Here is a 23183-nt window from a genome sequence, read left to right on the forward strand (position 1 = left end):
TGCCCTAAGTAGTATGAAAAATTACTAATGTCACACTATTTAGGATGGATAGTATGCCTATGCACATTGGGGCACAGCAAGCACTAAGGGAGTGCTGCAATATAGCCACATATTTATAATAAAATAAATTAAAACCATACCTACTGTTATTATTAGCATTTAAAAAATATATATTGTCCTTGTCAATTTCATAGCACATTTCACAATCAATGTTTCAAAGCAGATTTACAGATAATCAGATCTTAAAGGAAATCAAGTCAAAATAAAAAATAGTGCATATCAATTACATAAATTAATTTCACTCCAGTTGACCTAATTGGTTTGTCACATTTTTCTTTAAATCGTCATCTCTTTTTGCAACGGACGTAGGCCAGTGAGAGTTGTGCATGTAAACCTCTCCCCTGGCCTCAAGAGGCGCTCTAGCAACTGTAAAATTCAACAGTGATTCTAGTTAACTTTACTTAATGTCTTAATTGCAAAAATCTATACTATTCACATACTATTCCTTGTTTACTCAGAAAACTCAAGTTAAAGGGATAGTTCACCCAAAAATGATTTTTTTATGTTTATCTGCTTACCCCCAGGGCATCTAAGATGTAGGTGTCTTTGTTTCTTCAGTAGAACACAAATGAAGATTTGTAACTCCAACCGTTGCTGTGTGATAATGCATGTCAATGGGGATATTTTAGAGGATGAGAGCAATGAGAGTAAAAACACATAGACATACGAATCCTTATTAAACCATGCAGCTTGTTAAGACACAAAATGATTGGTTTCTGCGAGAAACCGAACAGTATTTATGTTATTTTTTTACCTCTTATCAGACGAATGTCATCTAGTATTCTCAGCGCCATAACTTCCGGCGAATAAGGTCAAAGTACTGCCGTGATCAAAGATATATAAACGTAGATGCCTCATTCGACCGATCCGCGCAGGCACTAATGAGGAATCATGTATATATCTATGATAGCGCCGGTACTTTGACCTTGTTCGCCGGAAGTGATGGCGCGGGGGCGGCTGATGCAGATCCATAGAAAAAAATGAAATACATTTTTAAATATGGATATTTTTCTAACAAAAAGGCATCGATTCGCTTCAGAAGGCCTTTATTAACACCCCGGCTCGCGTGGAGCAGTTTGACGGACAGATGCACTTTTTATGGACTTCAAAAACAGTGCAACTTCTATTACAATGCTTGGATTAGCCAGAACATTTTTAATATAACTCTATAATTATAATATAATTATATAATATAAATATAATATAATATGATTTTATTCATCTGAAAGAATGTCATACACACCTCGGATGACTTGAGGGTGAGTAAATCATGGGCTAATTTTCATTTTTGGGTGAACTATCCCTTTAAGGGTGATTGTTTGGTTTGAGTGCCATTTTGTCAAGCAAAAAAAAAAAAAAAAAAATGGTGGGGCAATTCTTAGTAGACATTTAACTCATGTCCTCCACTTCTAATATGGATGCAGTCATCTATCTGTGTGTATCTAATTAAATCTATTTACTCAGTGATACTGGTACTGTAGAAAGACTGATATCATCACATTTTCACAATTTCATTATCTACACTGCAAAAATGCTCTTCTTATTTAGTATTTTTTCTTGTTTCCAGTCCAAATATCAAAAAATTCTAACATCAGATATTTTTTTCTTGTATTTTGTTAATTAAAGGATAAAAGCTTTCTGCTTTCCACAGTATAAAAACTATAATTTTTATAATTAGGTTTTATAAGTAAGGACAAACATCTTATAATAATGCTTTTTTTATGCCACAAATGAAAATGTAACAAATAAATAACAACAGGAACAATAAAAAAAGACATAGATCACAAAAAGTATACAAACAAAATAAAGTGCCAGAGGAAAGAAAAAAAAAATTATACAAGGTTAAACATTGAAAGCAATCTTTTGCTTTTCAAAGATTTTTGTTTTTTTTATGCCCATCAAAGACAAAACATAGGAATTATAGTCTACTAGAAAAATAGACAGTAACGGGATTTTACCCAAAAATTTGCATTTGTGAATAAAAAAATTACCAAGAATCATAAACAGATTAATAATGCATTTCTCTTCGGATCTACTCTGCCCTGCTTCTCTCTTTCTGCAAACCGTGTGAACTAAAACAATTCCGAATCTTTTATATTGAACCTTGAGTAAACATAATTACAAAGATAATGGTCACTTTTATGTATGCACCATAACATGATTTACTTTAGACCAGGGATCCTCAAATCTGGCCCACAAGATCCACTTTCCTGCAGAGTTTAGCTCTAACCCTAATCAAACACACCTGAACATGCTAATCAATGTCTTCAGGTTCATTAGAAAATCACAGGTAGGTGAGTTTGATCAGGGTTGCAGCTAAACTCTGCAGCGCATTGGCCCTCCAGGGCAAGATTTGAGGAACCCTGCTTTACTATACACCAGGGTTCCGACTCTATACATCAGGGGTCTCCAAACTCGGTCCTGGAGGGCCACTGTCCTGCACAGTTTAGCTCCAACCCCAAATAAACACACCTGAACCAGCTAATTAGTGTCTTACAAGGCCCTAGTTAGACACTGATTAGCATGTTCAGGTGTGTTCAATTGGGGTTGGAGCTAAACTCTACAGGACAGTGGCCCTAAAGGACCGAGTTTGGAGACCCCTGCTATACATGATGTGATTGGCCTGACCAGAGTTTGGTTTTTCCAGCTCGCAAGCCAACGGAGAGTTGCTAGACTACCCTGACTGCAAATTAGATTTGCTGCAGCTAGGGTGCGTCTAGATTTCTAGGCTAAGCTTCTGTAGATGTATGAAGTTTGTATAAAACAATATATTTGGTTGAAAGAGAATTGTTTTACTTTCAATTGACTCAAAATGTGATTTGAGTAAAGTCAAGAAAATGTAAACCGATTGCTTGTAACAAGTTGAAGTAATTGTTTTACTTTGACCCAACGACTAATTTTGTTTTAGTGTTGCTTCTCTTAAGACTGCCCTTCTTCATATTAATGATATGCTAAATCACATTGGCGTGATTGGTTACAAGGTAGTTTGTGACAGTTTTAAAAAGAAAATACTCACAAATGGTGTTGACTTATTAATTTGCACGTGGTTTGTCTTAAAGCATATTAAAAACACCACGACATATAAAACATTTTCTTTCAATTTAATACATACATTTGTGATCAAATTTAAAAATGCCAATGGCATGATGTTATGATTTTCAATCTGAACAGACACAATCATTTTAATATTTTGTAGATTATACATTGGAATAAATAGTGAATGCATTTTTTTTTGTATTATGTAGATTATATAATTTAGCAGTGGTTGTGCTAAAAAAAAGGAAAAAAAAAACTAGAAAATCTGATTAAATTGTTGAAGTTATATGAATAAATATATAATCAATATATTAGCATTAGTTATCATGAATGATAGATAACATGACTCATAATTCATGTAATACATTAAAAACCAGACAAACACTAAATGAAGTACGAAGTTGTTTCATGATATTTTTATGTCAACACTGTCCTCTAGTGGTCAGGAGCATTTCTGTTGTGTTGTTGAGACTGTATTGCTTTTGAACATTTGATTTGTTTGCTTTGTAAATTTGTGTTGACCAGACCCAGGCAGAATACACTGAATAAATGTGTTAACAAGAACAGAGTTGGTCTTAGCATCAGCACTATTACAGGAGTTATACAGCCTGAGTCTTATCTTGGAACGACTGACTTAAATACATGATTAGTACACTTTTGCAAATCATTGTTATGTGTGACTGTTGAAACTGGCACAGTGGTTTTGGACAGGAGACTTGATTTGTAGAATTTCACCAATGTAATAAATCAAATGTTCCCAATTTCCACACAGGAACAGCAATTATTGATGATTTCAACTACAGAACTACATAAATGTTGAAGCTACACACCATTTTCCTACACATGGTAAATATTCACAGAATGCACAACACTCTAAAATGCTGGATTAAAAATGGACAAACCCAGGAATTGGGTTGTTTTATCCCAGCGGTTGGGTTAAATGTTTGCCCAACCTTCTGGGCAGTTTTATGTAACTCAACTATTGTTTAAAAATTGCTGTATTGCTTGCTTAAAATGAACCCAACGTGGAAATTAATATTTATAGCAATATGTTTAATTAATAATACTTAAACAATAAACATTTATTAAATTGCTTATTAATAAGTGTTCACCTTTTGATTATTATTGTTGCCTCTAGTAATTATGTCTGATTTTTAATTTTCATTTTAAGCCAGCCATATAGTCATTTTTAAACAATAGTTAAATAGATTAAATAAAACTGCCTAGCACGTCTTGCTATCGTCCCCGCCTCATGTTCTCCTCTCAGTTGGGCTCAGATTGTGTGTCCATTCAGTTCAGAAAATGAAACACTTTCTCTCTCTTTTCTTCTCTGGAGACGGGCACAGGACCACATGGACAGCTTCTTCAAACACACAACTTAGGCCCATCTGTGTTAATGCTGAGCACTCCAGATATTTCACAGCTCCTATCTCTTCAGCCATAGCCAGACCTTGATTGTAGGTGATGGGGGTTTGTTTCTTCTCTTTCAGCTCTTCAATGGTGTCCTTGTTGTCTGTCAGATCAAGTTTAGTCCCGACTAGAATGATCGGAGTGTTGGGGCAGTGATGTCTGACCTCTGGAAACCACCTTTCACGGACACTCTCAAACGAGTCTGGATCCACAAGAGAGAATGCGATCAAAAGCACATCCGCGTCATGGTAGGAAAGTGGTCGAACCCTGTCTAAATCCTCTTTTCCTGCTGTATCCCAAAAGTCCAGGTTTACGGGATTCCCATTGAACATAACAGAGAGAGAATCGGTCTTAAACACAGTGGGAATGTATTCCCCTGAAAAAACATTGCTGAGGTAACTGATCAGAAGGCATGTTTTTCCAACCGCGCTGTCCCCAACGAACACAAACTTTATGACCTGCATCTGTGTTCGCTTACTGTAAAACACAACGTTTCCTGTGAATCCTGTGAAAAGCTGCTCAGACCAGAATAACCAGCCCTTCACAATTCAACAACAGAGATTCAACACAGAAACGATTTCACAACCAAACATCAACATCTAAACCTCTGTTAATTCTCGATAAGAGCTTCTGTAGTTGTCTGACAGAAGTAAAGTCAGTCTAGTTAGTAATGTGTGAAGCTGGTAATGCTGTTTGTGGAGTTGTTTAATCCTCCTCTGCTGAGATCTTCAGAGATTTAATGTCTTCTTTTATCTTCAGTTGTTTTCATCTAAAGCTGTGGCTGAAGTCAGTTCTTGTAGTTCTTGTGTTTCTCTGTCCTTCAGTGATTTTACTCATTATCATCAGTTGTATTCAATAATGCTCAATCATCACTTAATTATCCTATTAACTCCAACTCTGATTCAGTTTTACGCTTAACAGTCTGTAGTGTGCACACTGAGCAGTGTTCATTTCATCTGGGCTAACCAATGTGGAGCCTACATGGCTGTGCTTGCTGAAAATGTCCTGCTGGCAGGATGGTGACAGTTAAGAGATTAAGTTTACTTAATTGGTTAAAAAAACCCTGATTCTACAGTACAAGATATGATGTTTTCGATATAATCAGAAGTATTTTAAAGAAGTATTCTGTTTAAATAGGTGTTGCTGTGATCTAGACACACAAAGACTACAATAATCAGTGTATGAATCTCAACAATGGTGGCCATCAAAAGCTTTTTGCAGTGCATTCTGGGTGCACCAATCAAAACTCACCCATGGCTCCCAGCATGCATTTCAGCATGAATAAATTATAAGATGAATTGTTTTAGTAATTTATTTTATTCTTATAATTGTCTTAAATTTTTGCTGTTTTATATGACTTTTTAGTAGTTTTGTGATGTTCAGAGTTAATCTGTGTATCTGGTATGCTGTTTGTCACCATTGTTGAGATTCATACGCTGATTCTTGACATGTCTACTCGTATACTACAGCATTATTGGTGTTCTTTTCTAAAAGGATTTCTATCTTTTCCTTAACTTTTTTTGTTTATTTTTATTTATTTATTTTTTTAAACACCAGTGCTTATACTAATCAAAATGCAATGGCTGTCTGATGTTGGAGCTTGATTTCAAACAAACATTTGATTTAGATATCAATATGTTTTTCATTTTCAGCCAAATATGATGGTTGACTGATGTTGGAGTCCAATGTCTTCCTAACGTCACATTGACGTACTGTGTCTGCTGGGGAGTACTGCATCTCTAACATCTTCTGCTTCTACATTTAGAGATTCAGGTAGTGTCATTCCACTATTAGCAGCCATTATTGCATTTCTAGCAGGTTCTGCTCCAGAGATTAAAGCTGTTGTTCCATGAGCAGCTAGTAGGCCTACTGCAGCTAATGCTGCTCCTGCCCTAAAAGCTTCAGGTAGTGTTATTTCACTAGTTACTGATTGCATTTCTACCAACTTCCACCCCTGTAATTAAAGCTTCAGATAGCGTCACTCCAGCAGTAGCAGAGGCCAGCACTGAATCTCCAGCAGCTGCTGCTCTTTCCAGTAAAACTGTAGGCAGTGACACTGCATTAGTAGCAGAGGCCAGCACTGAATCTCCAGCAGCTGCTACTCTTTCCATTAAAACTGTAGGCAGTGACGCTGCATTAGTAGTAGAAGCCAGTACAGTAGCTACTACTCTTTCCATTGAAGCTGTAGGCAGTGACACTGCATTAGCAGTAGAAGCCAGCACTGAATCTCCAGCAGCTGCTGCTCTTTCCATTAAAACTATAGGCAGTGACACTACATTAGTAGTAGAAGCCAGTACAGTAGCTACTACTCTTTCAATTGAAGCTGTAGGCAGTGACACTGCATTAGTAGTAGAAGCCAGCACTGAATCTCCAGCAGCTGCTGCACTTTCCATTAAAACTGTAGGCAGTGACGCTGCATTAGTAGTAGAAGCCAGTACAGTAGCTACTACTCTTTCCATTGAAGCTGTAGGCAGTGACACTGCATTAGTAGTAGAAGCCAGCAGTGAATCTCCAGCAGCTGCTGCTCTTTCCATTAAAACTGTAGGCAGTGACGCTGCATTAGTAGTAGAAGCCAGTACAGTAGCTACTACTCTTTCCATTGAAGCTGTAGGCAGTGACACTGCATTAGTAGTAGAAGCCAGCAGTGAATCTCCAGCAGCTGCTGCACTTTCCATTAAAACTGTAGGCAGTGACGCTGCATTAGTAGTAGAAGCCAGTACAGCAGCTACTACTCTTTCCATTGAAGCTGTAGGCAGTGACACTGCATTAGTAGTAGAAGCCAGCACTGAATCTCCAGCAGCTGCTGCACTTTCCATTAAAACTGTAGGCAGTGACGCTGCATTAGTAGTAGAAGCCAGTACAGCAGCTACTACTCTTTCCATTGAAGCTGTAGGCAGTGACACTGCATTAGTAGTAGAAGCCAGCACTGAATCTCCAGCAGCTGCTGCTGTAAGAGTGGACTCCTGTAGATGGTTCAATCTACAGGGTTGCCATTAGACTAAAAAACGTTATCAGAAAGATGGAAGAAAACTGTACATTTCTTGTCTATTTCCACCCACTGCAACTCATACCAACGACGGAGATAAGCGCAGTTACAATAGCAAAATATGTGGGAGAGCGTTGCTATAATGTGACTATATTGTATTGCAATAGGGAGCACTTCAAAGTCAATACTAAATCAAAACTAGTTAGCACAGTATTTGTAATAAAAAGGATTTAATGACAAAATCTGGTTATGGTTACACTTAAAATAGTTTCAAAATGGATGAATGAGATGATAAACTTATACCATTAATCGTACACAGCATGAATACAATGTTACCTGAGAGAGAGAGAGAAAGAGAGAGAGAGAGAGAGAGAGAGAGAGAAAGAGGAGAGAGAGTGGGGGAGAGAGAAGAAGAGAGCAAAGACAAGAAGCCCAGATGACTTCAAGAGCCAGAGGAAAAAGAGAAGAAAAAGAGCAATAGTTCCATCTGCTTTTATCTATTCCTTGACCATGTGACTGAAACCAAATGTATTCTTTTCAAACTGACCAATCAAACCAAACTCAAACCTGACACTCAAACCAAACTTCCCCCGCAAGGTGTGACCCACATGTGGCCTACCGGCCTCTCTATTGTCTTCCAGGTCGCCCTTCTGATAAGCAAATGGTGGGGGTGACAACAGTAAAGCAAATCTCTTTGTTGGATTTCAAATATCAAATATCTTTGATTATTTTCAATTCCTTCAGTCCCCCCTTGGCACGTTTGGCCACATTCATACAATGTCCAGAGGTGACACAGTCAACAAAGACATGCTTTCAGTTGTGTAGATGTCATCTTCAGACTTGTCGTCCAGGCATGTTGGAAAAGCAGTGTGTCAGTCCTTACAGCCCTGCTTGAGAACTTCATCAAATGGTGTGGTGCAATCTCTTTGATCACTGATATGCAAAACGTCCATTGAATACCTCACACCTCAAGAACAGTCACTGAAGATGAGAACAAACGCTTGTCTCTCTTTCTGAGGCAGAACACAGGAGGTGAATTCGAGCAGCAGGAATCTGTAACAAATAGCCCAACAAACAGCAAAATAGCATACACTTTTGTCATTTGTCATTTGGTCATTGGCATTTGTCATTGGTCAGAAGTTTGATATGGTCAGATTAAAATATTCTCTGGCAATAAGCCTTTAAATCGATGTACTTAATAAAGTGGTCAAGGTTTAGAATAAAAAGATCTCACAAGCTCTTACATTATTTCTAGAAACATTTAAATAATCTGCATCATAACAAAACAACAATCACATTGTTGGGTTTACACCCCTCTTTCATTAAGAGTATCAGCAAAATATTGTGTAACCAAATACAGAAATTCAATTGAATTAATGTCCAAAACCATTGTTACATTGTAAAATGGACAAAATACAAAGACTCAGAACTCAAAATCAAAATCAACAAAATTCAAAATCAAATGCATTTTTACAATACACTGATAAAATATTTTTCACTAGGTAAGGATGAGAAATACCCTTTTGATATTTAACTTGGTGAGACAAATAATACCTGATTTAGTAAATCAAAAGAAAGAAACAAAACAAACAATAACTTGAAGAAATTCACAGTTGGAATACAGTCTAGATGTAAAGACATTTTGTGAGGCAGATGGAGATTTGACTTTGTCTGAAAATCAAATTTATGTGACTGAATTTAGCTGTGGCTATGTGTAAATCATGTCCAAACATGGTGAGGAGGTTTACAATTGTGATGCAAATTTAGCCCTGTTGTAAAACAGGCAGCCAGTATGTGAATGTGAGTATGAGATGTGACCTGGCTCAGAATTCCTCTCACACCAATGTTTTTGTTAAGGAGCATGATAAAATGCAAAGTTTGGAGTTCTTGAATCCTGCGCTGTGATGAAAACATTCTCATGGTTAATGCAATTGTAATTCACACTGTAGCCACATGGCAATTCTGTGCTCCTGTACTTGGTTTAACTGCAGCTAAATCGGGAATAGCAGAGTTTCCAATTCGGAGACTAACAAATTCAACATAGACACACATGCAACTTGAAATTGCTGTACAATTCCAGTATTAAAGTTATTCCAATTTACACAAGATACATGGCCTAGAATGCACAGCATCTACAGCCTTTATCCTAAGTGTTTCATCACTTACAGTAAAGCAATCATGTGTTTTAAAGAATAAACTTGACTAGTCTATGTGTATCTTGTAACACAAACAACCATACTGTGTAATCAATGCGCACAATGTGTTATACAATTACAAATTAGAAAATACAAACAGGATCATTGCAATCTGAATGTTTTACAATTAAACTCCTTGCTAAGAGGCTGCTAGCCCGCTCGCAAGTGAAGTTAATAGCTGAAGGCCTTGCATGAACACCGCAGTTAGCTCACTGAGAGTCTTACCTGCAAATGAGCGCTGATCTTTTCCTTTAGAAAGTAATTTCCTATTTTTCAGAAAATACGGAGGAGGCCGACCTCGACCCTGCGACCAGCATTTTAAATCGCCATGACCAATTTTCTGACAGGATCCGCAAAACCTGTTCTCTTTGTCATGGGATGGTTTGCTAGGTTCTCCAGGAGTATGAGGATAATGACCTTCTAATGCTTGCAAACCATGCGTACTGGTACACGACACTGCGCTATTCTGTTGCTGCACCCGCTTAAGAACTGAAATAGGCACACTTTCTTGTGCATTTTCTGAACTAAACGTTTCAGATTCATTTGAGCAAGTCACCTCATCTATGAAGTGAACATGCTTTTTAATCCCATCGCTGTTAAGCATTATGGGAGGCATGCGCTTTTTAGCATTTAGCTTAGCCTTGAGATCTGCAATGGTTTCTTTGTGCTTTTTACACTTTTCAGTCAGGACTAACTGCTCAGCTAGTAAGTTATCTAGCTGCGTTTGAAGATCTTGAATCTTTGCCTCAGACTTTTCTGCCTCTTTATTTTTAGAATCCACTTCTTTACATTTCGCATCTATACTTGAAAATAGATGTGTTGTCACATCACGTAGCCTTTTACAACTTATGAAGTTTAACGCCTCAATTATTTCACCATGTTTTGATTTCTTTTGATGTCTACCATTTAATTCCCAATATCTGAACATTTCATCATCTGAACTTTTAATTCCAATATACTCTTTCTTGAGTTTGGACAAGGTAGGCTCAACTTTTTCACTCCATAAAGCAAACAATATGTCACTAGAAATTTTCCCTTCCATCCCGAGGAGATTATCTGAATATTCACTGATTGTACAGTAATGGGACTATTGAAGCTATTTAAAACCTTCTAAATTCTGTTTCATGCAATTCCTTCAACCATTAAACAATGAAAACAGACTTACCCAAAGAAGGTCAGCTTTAATCCATTCACAAGATCAACTGTGAAAAAATGTCCTCATTCTTACACAGATCAAAGTAAATTTCAGAAAATTCACTGCAAGGGATCCCGGGTTTCGGCACCATCTGTAAGAGTGGACTCCTGTAGATGGTTCAATCTACAGGGTTGCCATTAGACTAAAAAACGTTATCAGAAAGATGGAAGAAAACTGTACATTTCTTGTCTATTTCCACCCACTGCAACTCATACCAACGACGGAGATAAGCGCAGTTACAATAGCAAAATATGTGGGAGAGCGTTGCTATAATGTGACTATATTGTATTGCAATAGGGAGCACTTCAAAGTCAATACTAAATCAAAACTAGTTAGCACAGTATTTGTAATAAAAAGGATTTAATGACAAAATCTGGTTATGGTTACACTTAAAATAGTTTCAAAATGGATGAATGAGATGATAAACTTATACCATTAATCGTACACAGCATGAATACAATGTTACCTGAGAGAGAGAGAGAAAGAGAGAGAGAGAGAGAGAGAGAGAGAGAAAGAGGAGAGAGAGTGGGGGAGAGAGAAGAAGAGAGCAAAGACAAGAAGCCCAGATGACTTCAAGAGCCAGAGGAAAAAGAGAAGAAAAAGAGCAATAGTTCCATCTGCTTTTATCTATTCCTTGACCATGTGACTGAAACCAAATGTATTCTTTTCAAACTGACCAATCAAACCAAACTCAAACCTGACACTCAAACCAAACTTCCCCCGCAAGGTGTGACCCACATGTGGCCTACCGGCCTCTCTATTGTCTTCCAGGTCGCCCTTCTGATAAGCAAATGGTGGGGGTGACAACAGTAAAGCAAATCTCTTTGTTGGATTTCAAATATCAAATATCTTTGATTATTTTCAATTCCTTCACTGCACTTTCCATTAAAACTGTAGGCAGTGACGCTGCATTAGTAGTAGAAGCCAGTACAGTAGCTACTACTCTTTCCATTGAAGCTGTAGGCAGTGACACTGCATTAGTAGTAGAAGCCAGCACTGAATCTCCAGCAGCTGCTGCACTTTCCATTAAAACTGTAGGCAGTGACACTGCATTAGTAGTAGAGGCCAGCACTGAATCTCCAGCAGCTGCTGCACTTTCCATTAAAACTGTAGGCAGTGACACTGCATTAGTAGTAGAGGCCAGCACTGAATCTCCAGCAGCTGCTGCACTTTCCATTAAAACTGTAGGCAGTGACACTGCATTAGTAGTAGAAGCCAGTAAAGCAGCTACTGCTCTTTCAAAAGATGTTGGCAACGTAGCTGCATTATGAGTCAATGCTGCATTTCTAACAACTACTCCTACAACTACTCCTGTACTTAATGACAAGACCACATACTTATATAACTGCTTCCTTCTTTCATCTTCCCTTATCCTTTCCTCCTCTTCCAACCTCTGTCTTTCTTCTTGCTCTCTTTGCTTTTTTTTTTCTTCCTGGATTTTTCTCTGAGCTTCCTCGTACATCTCATTTGTGTAATGCTCTCCTCCGTTCTCCATCACCATTCGGTCGATCTTCTCCAGCAGTTCAGTGACCTGTGTTCGATCTTCTTCATCTTTGTTATTGAACACATGATAACCACCATTACACTGTTTGACTAGCTCATTAATCTGCTTGTTTTTGGTCAGGAACTCCTCTATAGGTTTATCTAACTGATCTCCTCTAGTGAACAGAACGATGGTGTAACAAGCAGCATCTTCTCCAAAGTTCTCCTGAATCCATTTCACTGTGTGTTTCTCCTCTTCGGTGAATCTCATGTCCAGTCTGATGACCAGAAGAAACGCATGAGGACCAGGAACACACATATGGACACACTTCTCAATCTCATCCTTCAGTTGTTCTTCACTGATTTTTGTATCAAACAGTCCTGGAGTGTCGATCACTGAGATGTTTCGTCCTTCCACCGTCTGCTGATGTTGTTGGCATTTCTCAGTCACAGATTCAGTAGAAAATTCTTCTTTAAACTCCTTTTGTCCCAGGATGGTGTTTCCTGTTGCGCTCTTTCCAGCTCCAGTTTTACCCACCATCACAATCCTCAGATCTGTTACCATGGCTGGATAAGATAAAAAAAAACAGATACTATTCAATTCAGCTGTTGTATACTTCAGATGTTAATATTAATTGTATAAAAGGAATAGTGTGTTTTTTTTATCCTCACACAGTAAATTCCCCAGTGTTCATATGGGAACCACCAGCAGGGTGTTAAAGTAACACTGAAGCAGTGTAATGCTGCGTTCACACCAAACGCAAATAGAGCGTCAAAATCGCGTCTACCGTGACTAGTTTGACGCGCGAACATTTTGAATGCATTCGCGCGTCCGCAGTGAATTGGACGCGCGTAGAAATCGAGCGCTGGAAGCGAAATTGAGTTCAAGGCACGCCAGGAGAAATATGTCATAAAACACCACTCTTTTCATTAAAAATATATATTAAGCATTAATAGCCACACAAATGTGGTCCAGGAAACTCCTACATTATCTTCACTGCATGTATATTTAAATATCCTTAAAATATAAAGTTATGAAACTTCTCTTTGCCCTCAGTCAAAACGATTTGGCAGACAACAAATTATAGATTCATGAGAGCAAAGATCGGCCGTTAGATCTACATAAGACGAACCACTACAGGACATCAGAGCCAGCGGCAAACATCAGAAGGACTGGCCGAGGAAAGGCTGCCCTCGCTGGGGTTGTGAGCGGTGATTGCCCGGTGATCGCCTGGATCTCACAACTCCAAAAACACAAGATAATTTTTTTTAAATAGACGCTCTCTTTATAAATAAACCACAGATTTGAGCTTTAAACAACTAAATTCGCACCTAAAAAAGTCTTAAAACTAATTTTTTTGAAACAATAGTAGTATTTTTAAATTATGCAGGATTTCTCACCACATCACTTTACCACGTGACTGCAGTGAGCAGGCTCCTGATTGGTTAACACGGCGCGAATTGACGCCAAAGTTCAAATTTTTCAACTTGGGTGTCAGACGCGAATTCGCTTCAAACGCGTGAATGCACAAAAGCACCATTCGCGTGTAATGCGCGTATCGCGCAAGACGCTCAATTTGTGGCGGATTCGCGTCCTTCGCGCAGCGCGAAACGCGCCTTCCGCACCGCGGGACCTCCAGATGCACGTCAACGCGCCTTTCCATTGACTTAACATTGAAATCACTCGCGCCAGACGCTCTATTCGCGTTTGGTGTGAACGCAGCATCAGAGTTAATAAGATACTTAAGTGATTCATTGAGTGATGATTGAAGACACCTGGTGATAAAGAGCAGAATCACTGAAGGACAGAGAAACACAAGAACTACAACTGACTTCAGCCACAGCTTTAGTTGAAATCAACTGAAGACATTAAATATCTCGTGCGTCTCCGTTCCCTCCTACAGGGAACGAGGGTTACATACGTAACCGAGACGTTCCCTTTCAGTCGGTCATGTTCGACGTACATCGGAACTGACCTACGAATTGGGATCCCTACCAACACGCCAGGATGCTGGCCCTTCCAGCGTCCTGCCTGAGCTCGCTGGACCACTCCTATGTTAGAGTGGGAGTCAGGGCTCCAGGCAGGGAAGGACAGTCACTGCTGTTCCTGCAAGACCCACTCAGTGTGACTATTGGATAACGCTGGGAAAGCATACCCGTCTCGGGAGATGGTACGCTGTGGAGCCACATCCTTCAATGGAAGGAGAGGTGGAATACACATAAGGACTAACCTAACAGGGTAGTGCAACATATGGCAGTCTCTGGAGTGGACCCAACCTGGTTCCAGCGGGGGGAGAACACACCCAGAGATGACAGAGGAAGCTCTGTCGAGGGAAAGACACGGGGCTAGCCGAGTAGGGTAGCTGGTACCGTGGAAAATACACATCTGCCCACTCTGCTTCCCTCTGGTGAGGGGTGAGAGGGAAGGAAAGGAGTGGCAAGGCCCGGGGGCGTCGCACACTGCCAACCTGTCCCTCTCGGGGCTCAGGGAGGGAGGAAACTGCTCTTTTATTGAGAATGTGGGTACCGCTGGCCTGCCGACTTAGTGGGCCCCGACACGGGTTGGGCGGCACCCTTACAACCGGCACCCTGCTTCCCCGATGGTGAAGGCTGCTGTTTGGATTTAGCAGGGGCGGAAGCGGCCGCAGGGGGACGCCCTCGGCGACGAGCAGGTGGAGGTGCTGCGGCCGGCGACTGGGTGGAGACAGCAGCAGGTCGCCGGGGCAGAATGTTCTTGATTGCCTCCGTCTGCTTCTGGGCCACCGAGAACTGCTGGGCGAATTTCTCGATGACGTCGCCGAAGAGGCTGGCCTGGCAGACAGGGGCGTTGAGGAACCGCACCTTGTCGGCCTCACGCATATCCACCAGGTTCAGCCACAGGTGCGCTCCTGGACCACAAGAGTGGACATCGCCCGACCCAGGGTGCGTGCGGCAACTTTCGTCGCCTGGAGGGCGAGGTCCGTTGCGGTACGCAGTTCCTGCATAACCCCTGGGTCGGAACTACCCTTGTGCAATTCCTTAAGCGCTTTGGCCTGGTAGACCTGCAGGAGCGCCATGGCATGCAAGGAAGATGCGGCTTCCCCGCAGGCTGTGTAGGCCTTGCCCGTTAGACCGGACGAGAACCTACACGCCCGGGAGCCTACACGCCTTAGCCGCGCCTCTGTCGAGGGTAGTGAGGACGGAGGAGCCCGTCGATCGGGAACGAGTGCTGTAGGGCGCTGTCCACGACTTTGTGAGTTCCTGATGCACTTCCGGAAAGAATGACACTGGGGCAGGGCGCTGAGAACCAGCACAGTCCGTCCCGAAATTCCAATCGTCCAGCCGTGAGGGTTCGGGACACAGTGGAGGGTTCCACTCGACCCCGACACTCGCGGCGGCCCGGGAAAGCATAGCCGTGAGCTCTGGATCACACTCGGGCAACGCTGCCACACCCGAAGGGGGCAACGCAGCCGGATCCTCATCTCCAGAGTCCATTAGCTCGTCCCCTGATGCAGCTATCGATAACATATCCTCAACCAGAGCCCTGAAAGAAACGGGTGGCCCCCCGTGGGAAGGGCCACCACGAACTTCCGGAAACTCTACCGGCGCAGCGGAGGGGGGAGGGGCCCAAGGAGCATGTTGACTCTGCGGGGGTGCCCTCACTGTAACCCTCAGGTCTCCACCAAAGGCATCAGCCAAGGTAGCAGCCCTCTGCTTTGCAGCGGGAGGACCACTAGATTGGGGGATGTGCAATGGGACTCCACCCCTTTTGAGGTATTGGAGCCTAGACCGTAGCACTGCGATGGTCATGTTTGCGCAGTGCGAACATGAGTCATCCATGAAAGCCGCCTCAGCGTGCTGAACGCCCAAACACTAGAGACAGCGATCGTTTCCATCAACTGGGGACAGATACCGACGGTATCCAGAAACACATGGTTTGAAAGACATCTTGAAAAAGACGCAGGGTCAAACCGTGTTGCTCTTTTAGTAGAAGAAGAGAAAAACCACACCAGTCAGTGCCGAGGCACACAGGGGAAATGGCCGCGGCTCACAGCGGTTCAAAAGTGCAAGCCCGCTGTGAGCACTCAGATGTGAAACGCCCAGCAAGCTGTGAGAACAAGCTGTTTGTTTCTTCTGGTCATGACCACCGCTGCAGGGCACCGTCACACCGACACTGGATAAACTGGAAGCAGGTAAGATCTTCTCGTTCTCTGAACTCGTAATGAAACACTCTTCGTAGGAACACACAGAAACTGCAATGCTCGGCTCCGAAGTTGAAAGCGGTATGCGGCACTTCCACTTCCGTATTTATACCCGCGACGCGGGGCGGTGCGTGGAATGCGTGAACCGCATGCCAATGTTCATTGGCTCGTTTTTATACACTCGAAGTAGATTGGTCTCTGAAAACAGATCCCAATTTGTCGGTCAGTTCTGACGTACGCCGAACATGACTGACTGAAAGGGAACAGTGTTTACTCAAACAAATAATTTGTTGCAAAAGAAGCCATAAACAAAGATGGTCATATGATATATCTTTCAACATCATACAGGAGACAGATAATTGACACATAAAAAATAAAATTGTCAAATTGTTATAAGTAGATTTTCACCAGCAATCCTTTCTTGCCAGATATCAAATATTCTGAATTTTGTTATTTAAATACATTGTGAAGAAAACCACTTTAGGCCACCCACACAAACATCAAGAATCACAGGGTTTTTCCTGCATTGAAATTCTTTGGCCCGCCAAAGCCTTATTTGATGAGTTATTGTGATTTATGAGTGTAGAATAGATGACTGCTGCACTTGTGATACGGCCGTGTTAACTGAGTGACAGAACGAGCAGAGAGCTCCTCCCCCGCACGCGCTCTCTCTGTCTGTCGATGTCTTCTCATATTTCACATATTAGCTCATTTTTCACATATTAATCAAAATCAAAAGGTCGGAAGACCGAATCCATGTTGCACTTACCGCATTCGGACAATTTTTTCCTTGAATTACCGCTGGGTGTGAACTGCGCTCAAAAAACATTGACTCTTCTCTGACCACCTGACATAAACCATAGTTTCAATAAACGGGAAAACATTATATTCAGTTATGAAGTGTATTCTGTATTGACAAATCTTTTGCGATGTTCTAACAGACGGGATTCGCACACAACGCATCTGCTAATGTCCGATTCGCGAACCAATGACTCCTTTGAATCGAATCATTTTAGCGACTGGTTAGAACAACTGATCCGTCCAACACTGAACGAACGAATCAGTTTATTAATTTACTCAGAACGCATCTGAAATGAGAACACAAGTGTGCTTACCCAATTTAGCAAGAGTGGATAGTAAGAATTAGTTTAATCATCCACAGTCATTCAGCTTATTTATGTTGACAATGTGTAGTGAAATATAATTTAGTGTAGACTGGAGTTAGGTGAGAGCAGAACAAAGTTGTTAGCTAGCTGATAATTTTACTAAATTGTATATGGTAGAAAATTAGGCTATTTGTTAATTTTTTAATGCTACTTTTTAATATTGATATGATTATACCAAAACAATTATCAGTAAATATTGTAAAAAATGAGGATCAAAAGAAACAAACATCAAGGTAAAGATCATACACAATATCAGATGTCAAAATAAGATGAGCAAAAATTACAAACAGTTTCTTTGCCTTTATTTTAAATGTATTGTCAGTATTACGCTCACAGATCACGTAGATAGAGTATTTTTTAACTGTGTGTGTGGATGACCATGTCTGTCAGAAACTACCGAAGACCATTTTTGACCCAGGAAAAACCCTGAATCAGCATATTAATCTCAATGACGTGACATGCTTCATGCTGCAATGCATGCTGGGATATATAATCATCATAGTATAACACTCATGACTCCCAGCATGCATTGCAGCATGTCACCGTTGTTGAGATTCATATGATGATTCTTGATGTCTGTGTGAGCAAACATGTTTTCCCCTTAAATGTATTTAAAAATCAAAATTTAGGATGACTGATCTGTGGCAGTAAAGCATTTATGGTGAAAATTAGAGGTGTGCGATACCGCTAGATTTGGTATCGATCCGATACCAAGTAAATACAGGGCCAGTATCGCCGATACCGATACCAAAATCGATACTTTTTAATAATTAAGGTGGATGCGTCTTCAACCTAAATCTAAATGAATTTTCATGACTTTTAATTTGTTTTTGTGATTTGCATTTTGGGTTATTAATCAATAGGCTACTACAAAAGCTTTTGTTCAGAAACAACTTTTGGTTACTTCTGTTTTATTTAAATAAACAAAGTTACAAAATGATTACTTCACAAATATAAAAAATGTAAAAACAAATTCTCTTTTCAAGTAGCATGTTAACAAAAAATGTTTCTCCTCTTTAGTGCACTTCTTTTCAGGATTTTTTTCTTAAATAAACAAAGTCACAAAGTTTTACATACAACGCTCCTCTTTCTCTCTGCTGCCATTCTCCGCCTCTGACTGACTGCTGACTGCTGGTGGTAGCACTAGTGGTGAGTCACGTGACGGTACAACACAGGAGAGGGGGAGGAGAGCAGTGTCGAGCACGAGCAGCACTCTTGAGAGCTTGCTCTGCTCTGTGACAGCAGCAGCATTTTGACAAACACGGCCAGGTCGCAAAACGAGAGAAACTGAAACTTAAGTATCGATATTTTCACGTTGGTATCAATCAATACCGATACCAACGTTGGTATCGATATTATCGATATTAGTATCGATCTGCCCACCTCTAGTGAAAATCTATTAAAATAACTTTTATTAACCTTTCTATTATCCACTTTTCTCAAAGATTAGTTTGGTCAAAAAAAAAAAAAATCTTTATTATGATAACTATTTCACCTGATAATTTATGTTTATGGCTTCCTTTGCAACAAAGTATGTGTTCCAGTAAACACGGTTACAAACTGACATAAAATGCCAAGTCAAAATGCCCAACTAACATAAACACTGATCTCCATAACGATGACCAAACATTTCCCATAAAACAACCTCTAAACCTGTTAATTCTCAAAAAGAACTGTAGACAAATGACAGTCTGGTTTATAATAAGAGAGATTTAATGTCTTCAGTTGATGTCATCTTAAGCTGTGGCTGTAGTTGTGTTTCTCTTTCCTTCAATGATTCTGTTCATTATCATTAGGTGTATTCAATAATCAAACAATCATCACTCAATTAATCACTTAAGTATCTTATTAACTCTAACACTGCTTCAGTGTTACTTTAACACCCTGCTGGTGGTTCCCATATGAACATCGAGCGGTGTTAATTCAACACCGGGGAATTTACTGTGCAGAATCAGTGCTCCCAGCCAACAATTTGATCTCTCAGTTATCGCTCAATTACATACCATGAGCTACCAGAATACTCGTGATGTGGTCACAATGTGAGGTCACAGTGAACCTGTGAACCAGTGTAACCTCACAACGCCCTCACTGTGTACTCAAAATGTGAGCTTACACACTGTAAAATCGAATTGGTTAGACTTACTTAACCCCTTAACTGTCAGGGTTTCCCAGCCAGCACAGCGAAGTAGGCCCCACATGGGTTAGCCCAGATGAAATGAACACTGATCAGTGTGCACACTACACTACACTAAACGCTAAGTGTAAAACTGAATCAGTTTATGTTAATGTAGTTAATGAGATAATTAAGAGATGATTGAGCATTATTGAAGACATCTGATGTTAACAATCAGAATCACTGAAGGAAAGAGAAACACAAGAACTACTCTCTGAAGATCTCAGCAGAGGAGGATTAAACAGCTCCACAAACAGCATTACCAGCTTCACACATTACTAACCAGATTTACTTTATTTCTGTCAGACGTCTGAAAAACTGGTTAGTAATAAGTGTAATACTGTGTAATGGCTGAAAGTCAGTTCTTGTGTTCCTCTTTCCTTCAGTGATTCTGCTTGTTAACAGCAAGTGTTCATCAATAATGCTCATCACTTACATATTCATTTAATTATCTCACTGCAGCACTGTGTCAATGTTAGTCTTACTCTGTAGTGTGGACACTACAGGATTTTTCTGTGTGGTTGAAAGGGTTAACTGGCAGTGACTGTGTAGTTTCTGATCCAATGAAAATGTCTTTATTTAAAATGTTTTTTTAGTGGACTCAAATAAAAATAAGTTCACTGTAATAATAGACTCACATTATTAGCGCGTTATAAATATTAGTTTATAATTTAATATAGGGCTGCACAATTAATCGAATTTGTAATTGGGATTACAATTACGGATGCCACAATTATTTAATCGTTTAATAAAATGTAATCGCAATTACAAAAGTCCACTTATATTATTCTGTGTACTTAATATGCATTTTTTTCTTTCTACAGGTTATCTTACGTCCCCCCCCATTGTTTTTATTTTTAGTATAGCATTATAATACCCATGCATATTTTTACTTTTTTTTTATTTAAAGAAACCAAACCAATGTCCCGGAAGTCCCCATGCTTCCCGCGACCTTTTGGTGGCCTCCTCCACCTTCTCTGCCCTTGATGGGGCCGCGGCCTAAGGGTACACTGCACTCACAGAAATATTTCACCCAAAATTTAAGATTTATGTAATTTTATTAAATGACAAATTCCCATTTATATTTTTTTCATAATTTTAACACAAATCTACCAAATAAACTTTACACAATTTATTTTCATTAGGATAATAAAACCTATTTATTTAAAATACATAAAGTTTATTGTATAAATTGCATAATAATTAAGAGAACTAAATCAGGATAATTAAAAAAGTTAAATAACATTTATTTGAATCATGTTAAATGTATATTCATGGCAGAGTTAGTTTTTATGCATTTACATCTATTTGATTTTATTTAAAAACTCATATTTTTAAAATCTATACATTAAAAGTAAATAAACTCTAAAAGATTTAATCAATTTTACAATTTATTTAATGCAATTAGTTAATAAATACTAACATTGTTTGAATAATAAGAGTTATAAAACAAACAAGATTCTGTTATTTAAAGTTTATGTGATTGGTTTTCATCAAAGTTATGAAAAAAAATCCATTTGGGAAACAGGAAACGACGTCACTTTCGCTGGACACAAGCCCTCGAGATATTGTGGGAATCCGTCACACACATCCCACTGAGCAAAGGCGTACGTTGAAAAGACGTCCACTGAGGAGCCAGAATGAAAGTTTTTATGACGTCTGTTTTTGACGTGTTCTGCACGTTCGATATAAATGCTCATGGAACCTCAAGGTTAAAAACTAGTTCAAATTATGGACATATTTTCCATTTGTAATTGCAAAGCAACTCACAGACAGTGTGTGTTTGTCCAGAAATCATGAAAATAAAAGAAACTTAGCTCAAACCTTTAGACACTGTAGACAACTTAGCATCTGTAATTCACACATCTTTGGATCGTGAGAGAATCGTGGGATTCAATCCAGGATCTTCTTGCTGTGAGGAGACAGTGTTTCCCACTGAGACACTGGAGCTGCCCTTAATCACAGACATAAGACACACTTTGACTATTTCTGTCAGACGTCTACAGAAACTCTTACTGAGAATTAACAGAGCTTTAGATGTTGATGTTTATGGTTAAAGTCACCATTGTGGTGGGAAGCGTTTGCTTTAGTTGGGCTCTTGGTCCCTGTACTTGAGTTAGCTTTTCTTTGGCTGCTGTAACTGTGTGTGTGAAACACAATAGTTATGGCTGAGAAAGCAAAGATAAAGTGACTTCAGGTGTTGTCAGCTTCTTGTTGATGACTAAATCATCAGAAGTCTAGAATCTGATGTTGTGCTTTTGAGTTTTATGTTCTTGTTCGGCAAATAATAATTTGTTTATATACTATAACCTTGTGAATCAGCTGTATTGACACCAATAGCAATAAACAAATACTCATATTGAAAGATGATAAAACAGCAGGTGCACATTGTTTTGAGAAAATATTTCTCATAGTCACACACAGACATCAAGATTTTGCATATGATTCACAACAACGGTGACAATCAAGCATGAGTTTTGAGTTTTGTACTTTGAAGCTACCCATCATGCATTACAGCATGAAGTTTTTTTTTATGATTGTCACCGTTGTTGTGAATCATATGCAAAATCTTGATGTCTGTGTGTGACTATGAGAAATATTTTCTCAAAACAATGTGCACATGCTGTTTTATCATCTTTCAATATGAGTGATTTGTTTATTGCTATTGGTGTCAATACAGCAGATTCACAAGGTTATAGTATATAAACAAATTATTATTTGCCGAACAAGAACCTAAAACTCAAAAGCACAACATCAGATTCTAGACTTCTGATGATTTAGTCATCAACAAGAAGCTGACAACACCTGAAGTCACTTTATCTTTGCTTTCTCAGCCATAACTATTGTGTTTCACACACACAGTTACAGCAGCCAAAGAAAAGCTAACACAAGTACAGGGACCAAGAGCCCAACTAAAGCAAACGCTTCCCACCACAATGGTGACTTCAAATGAAACATAAATATCAACATCTAAAGCTCTGTTAATTCTCAGTAAGAGCTTCTGTAGACGTCTGACAGAAATAGTCAAAGTGTGTCTTATGTCTGTGATTAAGGGCAGCTCCAGTGTCTCAGTGGGAAACACTGTCTCCTCACAGCAAGAAGATCCTGGATTGAATCCCACGATTCTCTCACGATCCAAAGATGTGTGAATTACAGATGCTAAGTTGTCTAAAGTGTCTAAAGGTGTGAGCTAAGTTTCTTTTATTTTCATGATTTCTGGACAAACACACAATGTCTGTGAGTTGCTTTGCAATTACAAATGGAAAATATGTCCACAATGAGCACATTTGAACTAGTTT

General features: G+C 39.6%; 1 protein-coding gene across 1 annotated transcript; it reads right to left on the minus strand.

Moving 5' to 3' along the window:
• Positions 1 to 3492: 3492 nt before the first annotated feature.
• LOC307122984 (ras-related C3 botulinum toxin substrate 1-like) lies at positions 3493 to 4972 on the minus strand. Its single transcript, XM_079811342.1, has one exon. It carries the CDS (start codon positions 4968 to 4970, stop codon positions 4392 to 4394), a length of 579 nt encoding a protein of 192 aa, XP_079667468.1. The 5' UTR covers positions 4971 to 4972; the 3' UTR covers positions 3493 to 4391.
• Positions 4973 to 23183: the final 18211 nt, after the last annotated feature.

The sequence above is a fragment of the Gobio gobio genome (genome assembly GCF_949357685.1).
Source record: "Gobio gobio genome assembly, chromosome: 3".
NCBI lineage: Eukaryota > Metazoa > Chordata > Actinopteri > Cypriniformes > Gobionidae > Gobio > Gobio gobio.